At 35.8% G+C, this 10,000-nt stretch overlaps 1 protein-coding gene across 3 annotated transcripts in view; it reads right to left on the bottom strand.

Moving 5' to 3' along the window:
- The window catches only part of LOC144974976 (uncharacterized), a 145,356-nt gene that overhangs the window by 49,664 nt on the left and 85,692 nt on the right, over positions 1 to 10,000 (bottom strand). For all 3 annotated transcript variants that reach the window (XM_078918554.1, XM_078918553.1, XM_078918552.1), the window contains one exon: positions 5,908 to 7,137. In XM_078918554.1, coding sequence (XP_078774680.1) covers positions 5,908 to 6,993 — 1,086 coding nt within the window. In that variant the 5' untranslated portion in view covers positions 6,994 to 7,137. The remainder of the gene's footprint in view (positions 1 to 5,907; positions 7,138 to 10,000) is intronic.

The following is a 10,000-nucleotide window of genomic DNA, read 5'->3' as shown; positions in this document are numbered from 1 at the left end:
TCCTTTGTCATTTACATTTAGTGGACGTAGCCTCGATGGTGTGGGGGAGGTGATGAATATGCTTTCTTATTTTAGTTAGCAAAGAACTTGATTATAAAAAGCAACACAAGAATAAATCACATAACAATTTTCCATCTACTTGACCAAATCAAGGCGCATTACCGATCATTTCACAGCCTTTTGACTCTATTATTTAGACCCGCTTCTCAAGCCTCGTTCCTTGACACGGCACAATAACAATATCATGACCCATAAGCAAGGGGTTATCCGCCCCCCCCCCCCCCCATCCCTAAAAAATAATTAAAAAGTTAAAATTCACTCCTCCCAGAAATATAGAAAGAATATTTTATTTTCAAACCTTGGAACTGTATTCGTTCCACAAAGCGGCCCTGTTTCTACCTTTCCATGCCATCATGATAACAGCCAAGCCAACCTGTCTCACATTGACAAAACATCGTTTGATAGTTTACAGTTGACATTTCAGTCATAAAACTTTATAATATATCGGTCAATTGAAATTACCCCAGCTTGGCAATGATTTTTAAACCTGAATATTTGCAAAGAAGAACTGTTAGCATCATTGAGGCTCATTTTAATCCATGGATAACTACAATAAACAATTTCTGGCCAAAATGGAAAAGCGCTTTTTGTTATAATGCGGCAGCCAAGAATCAACTCAGCACCATTACGAGTGGAATACGTTCATTAAGATCCCATTCTATCTTAATAACGTCGTAAAATACCGTGGAGAGATGCGAAAGAGAGCGAGTCAAGTGAGCCATAAAAGTTAAAATGGGAGCACCCGGGGCAATAAAAACCTCGAAAACCTCGAAGGATAATAATCTCTAAAAGAAATGTTAGCACTCCTACTAGTTAGGCCTACCTACCTACAAAACATTATCGACTTCATTTTCTTTCCAGGACAACCAACAGTCAGAGACTAACATCACTATAGCGACAGCCATAGTATGACAAAACGTCTTTTGTCATTAGGGTTAAAGAACATAATGGACATTAATATAAAGATAACATCCGACCTGTCAAATTATGTGATACAGCTCGTCAATCAGGTATTCTGTCAGAATGAGCTGACGAGATCAAGTTGGGTTTTAAAGTTGAAATGATAAGAATTATGGGATTTCTGTGAGTTGAGATTATTGACAAAAAAATATCGCTCTACACAATACAGACAATTATTTCATCTCACAATTCCATTAACATTTAAGGATTTAATCATCAGGTTCACCCCGAAATGATACCGTTCGGAGACGATTGGTCACAAATAGTCTTTAACTTGAAATTTGTAAATAAGTTGTGAAAATAATTCAAGGCAAATAGAGTGAGGGGAGGTCATCTATAAAATGAATCAACGCAAAAGTGTTGTGGCCGAATGAAAACATGCGTTTTGTCAGATTTTTGTAAAGATATAACAGTAGCAACAGCAGCTATAAGAATCGGTTATCTTTTTGACTCCCTTACTTAGTCTATCTGTATCATAATAGGCTTGAGATAGAACGCTCATGTAGGCACTACCTACTTTTGAAATAGCACTATCATCTTGGTTATTATTACATAGCGGTTTTCTTCTTTTCTGTCCTTATCCGCCAATTCAGTAAGTATGTCAGCTCGAGCGTATGACTCCCTCCTTTCTAATCCTTTATTCCCTCCTCAAACCTTTCTCTTATAATTTAAATACACACACACACACACACACACATACATACATACACACACACATACACGATTTATTGTATCAATGGCTGATGAGGAAGAGGAAAATATAAATACAGTAAATGCATATGAACATTTATATGGCGCATTTCCACGGATCAACCATGCTCAATGTTCCACTTATTCCCCCATCGGGATTATTATTATTATTATTATTATTATTATTATTATTATTATTATTATTATTATTATTATTATTATTATTATTATTATTATTATTATTATTATTATATTATTATTATTATTATTATTATTATTATTATTATTATTATTATTATTATTATTATTATTATTATTATTATTATGGGGGGGGGGGGGGGGCGAAGTGGCCGAGTGGTTAAGGCATTACACTGTGACCCGGAAGGTCTCGGGTTCGAGCCCAGCTTCAGGCACTTTAGTTTATTATTATTATTATTATTATTATTATTATTATTATTATTATTATTATTATTATTATTATTATTTACTCACTCGTAACATCTGGAGTCGAAGTCATTAACATGAAAGTTACAGACCAGTGCGTTTCGGACCATTTCACCATCACATACAACATCGATATGCCTACGCCAAGGAAAGACAAGATAGAAGTTACATCCCGCAATCTCCGCGCCATCGACATAGACATTCAACAAAGACATCAAGAACGAGTTGACTTCAAAAGATATGAAGCGAATTTTTCGGCCGTCCTCAACAACACCCTATCGCTGGTTCTGGAGAAACACGTACTAGAAACGGTCACAGATCGTCCTTCTGCGCAATGGATTTTCGACGTCGTCAAGAAAGCCAAACGAAAATGTCGTGCGGCTGAACGCACATGGCTCCATACAAAGCATCCAGAGGATCGAGCGGCACTGAAGCGTTGTACGGATGAAGTGAAAGATATCATCAGAGCACCTACTATAAGACAAAATTGAAGAGTGCCCAAATCAAAGGAATCTTTTAAAGGGGCGGTTTGGGTCTAATTATTTATTAGGAAAATCCTTTAAAAAATTGATTTTTAAATTTTGGTGGAAAACGATATTTTATTATCTTAGAAATAATATTATTGGAGTTCAACTTAAAATAGACTATAATATAAAGACATGAAAAACAGCCAAAAAGGGTGAAAACGGAAAGCTATTTGCTATTTTCTCAATATGTCATTTTTCTAAGGGTATGGGATACTGTGTCAAACGTTTCTCAGAATCTATTCAATGAAATTGTCTGAAAACTTCCAGTTATCACAGAGATAAGGTAGTATGTCACCACAGAGATACATTTTTGATAAGGTATGTGTATTATGAATTATAATCCAAATTATAAATTTTTAACATCAATTTTGTCATAACATTTTGATTCTCAACTTTGTAATGTACAATGTTGATAAGAGGGAAGAATATGGAGGTCATTCCTTCATTAGTTTTTGTGGAACGTTTGCCATAAGATTGTTATATTTTTTATGCAAGAACCCCAAATTAGGTCGCAAAACGAGTATCGACACAGATCATTTATATTTTTCACTAAAAATGTTGTTTTTTGAACCTATAGTGACAATACAGAGTGATTTAAACTGCCCAATATAGGTAATTAATTTTTGTTTAGAAAAGACCCAAACCGCCAATTAACTTCATTGGTGAAATCAGTGGACATGGAAAGTCAAAATCAAATGTATTACCATCCAATATCCCATTATGTGACTTACCAGAATCATATGCACAGTATTTTGATGGGAAGGTATTGAAAATTAGAGCAGAGCTTGCTTCGTGTCAGGGTGACACCGACATTGAGTGTGACGTCATGCCTTTTGGAGGACCGACTTTTCACAAATTTAGGGAAGTTAGCTCTTTGGAAGTCAGAGCTGTCATAGTGCCATCTGCACCCAAATCGTGCGCCATGGATTCTATTATTTTACATTATTTATATGATAGAAACTGATGAAAACGATTTACAAAAAAAAAAAAATTATTATCGGAGTAGTTTTGTGGCGAGCGTCCCAAAATGACCTTTGGCACAGCCCCATACAGCAACTCATCTTTGTTATGTGGCTAATCGGATATATAATGGGGGCCATACAATTATTAGTTAATAATCAATCAATAAATAGAATAAATTACGTAACACGTGCAATATATTAAAGGATCAAGAAATGATAGCATTATTGAACAAGTAAAAATAATACTCCACAACCCACATATCGAGGTAGACCAAGCAAAGCGCCCACCAACCCCTGGCAGGTTTCTTTATTGTTATCATTGTCTCTTTCATTCACAACTTGATTATTGGACCACTGGGCTAATCACGACAATCATGTCTTAGAAGCTATGATTATACTATTTATTGGCGGTCGGCCGGTCAGCAATTTTGGATACATTAACAGTTTAATGTGTATAATTAGCAAGGATAAGACAAGGATAAGAAGGTAATGCATTGCTCCATTTCTGTGTAAGTATATATGTATATATAAATATATAATTATATAAATATTTTGTCTTCTTGCATTCCCTCTTAAAAGCACAAATATACGCATATAAAATATTTTTTAAAGGGGGGAAGAGATGGATTGTGTATAATCAACGACTGCCAGTTAGAATGAATGGGTGAATGAATGAATGAATGGAAGAGATGAATAAAGGGGTGTATCCAACTAGAGGTCAAAATGATAAAACAATAGAATAGTTTTAGTATCGATTCTGGAGTGTGTAAACTTTGATTTAATGGAAACGTTAGGGACTGTGTTTTAGAGATAAATAAAAAAAAAAAGAATATAAAAACAACTACATGCACATTGTTATGCCGAATTTACTGGGGGGAGGGGGTGGGGGGATAGAACAAAAACAGAATGGGCGAGCGTTATTATGGTCTTATTTGTTTGCTTTGATATAAAACGGGCCTGTACGTTTCGACTACTTTCTTCATGTCAAAGGAAGAATGTCTGCAACTTTTACCGAGTGAAACCCGGTATCCATATTGGGATCCCCTATAAAATAGATAGCGTGAATAGAGACCAAAACAGCGGAAAGGTCACTTTGTGCCCCGGACTGGGAATGCTTGAAGTGTGCGACACAACTTTATTAACTCACGACATTACGAACACACACGCGGGCATAACCACAGACTACTGGGAGCAGATTGGACAACAGCCACTTTTATTGGCTAATCGCCGCCATCTTATTAAAGATGTTAGCAGTTATCGGATGAATCGAAAATAGAGAGAGACTGACGATATACGGGGATTCCAAAACTACCCTGGACTGCCCCCCGAACTGCCTCGGACTACCCCGGACTGCTCCAAAAATATTGCTCATTGTTCTGTTTTTCAACTTGATTTCCTGATCACCATCCTCGCTGTCCGTGTGTTCTTCATTTTGTGTTCACAAACTGACAATGGAAAACAAGTTGAAAAACAGAACAATGAGCAAATTTTTAACGTGAAATAAAGCTAAAGTTCAGTCTGCCACGGATAGAAGGAGTGAAGAGCCGATGTTTACAACATACTTTTGTGCCAATATTAAAAATAATGTTCAATCAACGTGGTTGCGGTAACAATAGCAGGAAAATTAAAGTTACGGGTGCCATAACCCTAGCCACTGCCTTGTCTGAAACCTGGCAAATGTACCAGCTTCCTGCTGTTCACTTCTTACTGCGGCGCCAGTTTTGCTGAGACGGTCAAACAAAACAGTAAGTAAATATCAAAGTCTTTTTAGCCATTTTAACATTTAATTTTGCAGCAAAATATGTTTGTTACTGATTTTACGCAGTAAAGTAGGCTAAAACATCACTGACTATTTTTTAGGTGACCCGACCCCCCAAAACAGCGATCTAAGTTATGTACTTGAATTATGTTTCAATTTAATTCGAGTTTAAAAAAAAGCCATATGGACCCATCACTGCAATTTCACCAATCCTCCATGAAACAAACACTCTCTCTCTCTCTCTCTCTCTCTCTCTCTCTCTCTCTCTCTCTCTCTCTCTCTCTCTAATATCCCTTAATTAATAGTAATAATTATTATTACTCATCATTACAGCCCGTATCTATCGCTTCAGTAGCAATCACTTATAAAGTGATGAACCAAATAACTTAATACACAGCAACAGGTACATCGTGAATGAACTAACTGCTTAACTGTCTCGATGACAATGAGTTTTAATATATTTCGAAAATCCTCACCAACAGATTGCCATGATTGAATGACTTACCGATCGCATGCATGTTCTTATCCGCTCATAATGGGCAGGTCCAACTTTTCCAGTGCCAGCATAGCAATCCTGAACGGTTTCGTCCAGCACCGAATTCACTGCCGCCATTTGGTACGAGCACAAAGCTGACGTACCACTCTTGGCGGAGTATACAGACACAAACAATTTGCCTTCGCGTTCTGTAGCAGATGTGACAATATAGTCCGAATCTAGTGAGGCATCCTGACATTCCAGTGGGTTCTCCACATATGACCTGAAATATTTATCCCTAGAACAAACGCGACTTATCCTGGAAACAAGCTGCCTGCTACCAGCAGCATTGACAGACGATGACTCAGGCTCCTTCTTTTGTACAGTAATAAAATATACATAATCCCCAAGAGAAAATCCAGAAATGAATTTTATTTTAAAGGAAGACTGTAATGAAGAGATAACACTCTTTTTAGATGCTCCTTCTGAATCTCTATGGATAAGCTTGAGCAAGTTGAGATCTCTTCCGCTGATGCTCGGGACCAGAGTACGGTAAAGCATATTTCCGTTGGCACTGAATTCAGCTCCAATATACAGTGCTGGTTTGCCGCTGGGTCCTTTGGGGGAAATGAACATGACACAAGAAGAAGAGACGTCATTTGGGACCATTGGTTTGTCCCCGTAACTTTTTACTGTGGTGATATTTTTTACGTCCAGTGTCTGGCAAAATCCGTGAAATAGATTGGTACAGAGGATGACAGAATTGGCGTTCTGATTCAGGACGAGGCCTTTAGCGATGCTGTCCGTGACGGATTTGGTTTTGTTACATGGTAAAATAGGCGGTGGACAGTCCGGGTTGTCTTCTCTCGGACCTGTAGCGGCACTTTGCACAATGCTGAGATTTGCGGTGAGTTTGTGTAATCTATTCGTTCCAGCTATGAAAACTGTTCCGGTGGATTCGTGGATGGCAAGGCGTTGGAAAGAAAAGTCATCGGGGTCTCTAAATGTGTGTAGTATTTGTAGTGAGTTGATGGACGGAATCAGCACGACGAAAATGAAGAAGAAAATACTTGAGTGCTTGAAAACATTCGATAATGAATGAGAGGAAGTCCCCATTTTGATGGATATATGTGGGGATGTGTGTATGTGTGTGGTAGTGGTGGGGAGGGTAGATCGGCAGTAAGGGTGGTGTGGAGGCCACGGGTGGACACCTCAATTCTTGTAAATTTGACTAGTTCATTTGTGGATTGTGGTAGAGATCTGAAAGGAACAAGAGAAAACATATTACTTTTAAAATCCCGAAGATGGTGTTATTATGATATCTTTCCTCACAACACCTAACACTTAAGTCATGATGACATAACCTTACATACAACCAATCCCATCTTGCCTCACAATATATATATATATATATATATATATATATATATATATATATATATATATATATATATATATACATATATATATATATATATATATATATATATATATATATATATATATATATATATATATATATATATATGAGTGTTGGTGGGTATTTGCAGTCACTAGAGTGCTCTATAACATTAATCAGAGCATGTAAAATAAATAAGGACACTCACATTGCATTTCGACAAGACAATCGTTTCGGTGCTGATCGCACACCTCTTCAGTTGCAGATTGAGTTCGTTGTCAACAACTACGGATTTATCGTCAACTGAAGAGATGCGCGATCAGCACCGAAACGATCGTCTTGACAAAATACGATGTGAGTGTCCTTAATTATATATAAATATATATATATATATATATATACATATACATATATATATATATATATATATATATATATATATATATATATATATATATAAAATCTTTACAACTTCTTCAAGCTTGCCTCATAACGCTCCACAGTTAGGTCATGGTCTTACAACATACTCTCCTTACCCCATTGAAAATCATGGCTTTAGAGGAAAAGCGGATCCACTTCACCGAGGGCACAAGGCACCCGAACTTTCTAGGCGGGGACCAGGGGCATGCCCATTACCCCCACCTGAAAAGTTATTAACAATCTACCCCACTTCCTCTCACAAAATTATTATTTACGAGACAAGCCACATGGTCCAATACAGACCAATCATAAAACACATAACCTCAATTTATTTTACGACAAACCTAATTAATGCCCCGTTCGAATCGTTCCAGTCTAGCCAGCATTTAAAATTTGCCTGATAACAGATAAAACCAATCAGTGAGTTTGGATGGAGAGTCATACGATAGGCGAATGGGGTGCGCCGAGGGGACACTTATTTAATTAAATAGTGGAAAAATTATCACGGACGAAACTATGAGAGTACAAAGATATACAGTTGGAAAGCTGTAACAATGGGTTGTTTTGTGTCTACTGTAAAAGGGAGACAACGTTATTTCAATATTATATGGACAGCTAATTAGTAATATCTCAAGAAAAAGTACTTGTTACATGAACTGAAAAACAAAGCGATGATTTTAGAAAACATGTGTTTCCAAATTAAACTAAAGTCCATTTTCAACAGTAATCTGTGACCTTGTTTTTAATAATTTGTCGTGATACAATTTTGGCAAGGGCTGTCGGTTACTGGTCATTAATTGTCAAATTTCAAAGAAGGAACATGAAGAAAATTAATTGTGCCCAACAACATTCAAATAAACAAAACAAAAGAAAACAAAAATAAATTTTCATTTTCCATTTCGTCACAATCATATTTATACATTAAATAGAAAGATGTTCTACAAAGAGACACTAGTGCCCGTTAGATCAAAGCAGTAGTGAGGTGTCAAATTGGTAAACAAGAAGAAAACCTGGTGTCGAGTCAAGGTAAAAACATCCATATCCTATAATATTGTTTTCTACACTAGAATTTATTGACAAATATACTCCTCTCCTGCATTTCAAAAGTGAAATAAAGTTAGCCCATGTAAATCGATTATGTCCGCTGTTGTACTTTGACTAGGTACCTTGATGAATTGCTTTCAGAAGTTTGCGTTATCGTTATGTCAGCAGGTGAAAGTTGGCAACTTTGCAATGCCAAAGTAGGTGCTATAAACTTTGGACGAAGAGTTCATAAAGGATTTATGTATTTGTTATATCAATGACGAAAATTGAGCATTAATTTTTTTGTTGTTGTAAAATTGAGCTTTTATTTTGCGCAATATCCATTAAACGTGCACAAAGCGCTTTACAAGGGGTCCCTGGCCAACAGCAACATTTAACATGTAGGGCGGGAAAGGTGTCAAATCGTATTTGCGTGTTCATTTAAAGGTGTCAAGCGAATTTAAAAGATTCGTAAATGCGTGGAACTGCATTGGATTATTTTACACAATGTTATTTCGAAAAGGAACATTATACTTTTAAAAATGGAGCCATTCATAGTGGAAGGAAATCTTAAAACATGTCCTATATAAACTTTAAACGATTTTTCCAGTTAACTCATGGAATTAGTCTATGTCGAATAGTACACACCTCCCTGTATTGTCTTTCCTTCATGAGACTTCATTTTGGTTTAATATGAAACAATGATCATAACAAAGGTTTCATTTAATGTTTCTAATACTACTTATAATAATAATAAAAATAATAATAATAATAATAATAATAATAATAATAATAATAATAATAATAATAATAATAATAATAATAATAATAATAATAATATAATATTAATAATAATAATAATATAATAATAATAATAATAATAATAATAATAATAATAATAATAATAATAATAATAATAAATTACATTTGTTGAGCGCTGTCCATGAACGAAACATCTCAAAGCGCTTTACAGATAATGAATTATTACGTTCTGAACATAGGTAGTCAAAATAAAAAATGGAAACAAAATACACATCGCTAAATTAATACCAGACCTCTATACAAAAATCACAATCGACATGGCATAAAATGAATTGTGAAAAAGTGAGTTTTTAAGGCAGATTCAAATTGAGAGATATTCTTGATTTCTCTCAATGGGTTGCGGTTGGGTATTTCAGAGTTTAGGATCATAATATTGAAGAGAGCGACCACCAATATATTTTAACTTGCTTTTCGGTACACATAAAAGTGGTGTCGCGTGGTGACCGAAGCCTTCTGATT

Source organism: Berghia stephanieae, chromosome 6 (genome assembly GCF_034508935.2).
Source record: "Berghia stephanieae isolate SIO BIC M18660-M18661 chromosome 6, UCSD_Bste_1.3, whole genome shotgun sequence".
Classification (NCBI taxonomy): Eukaryota; Metazoa; Mollusca; class Gastropoda; order Nudibranchia; family Aeolidiidae; genus Berghia; species Berghia stephanieae.
Note: the sequence above shows the minus strand (reverse complement) of the source record. Positions and strands in the feature narration are given on the sequence as shown.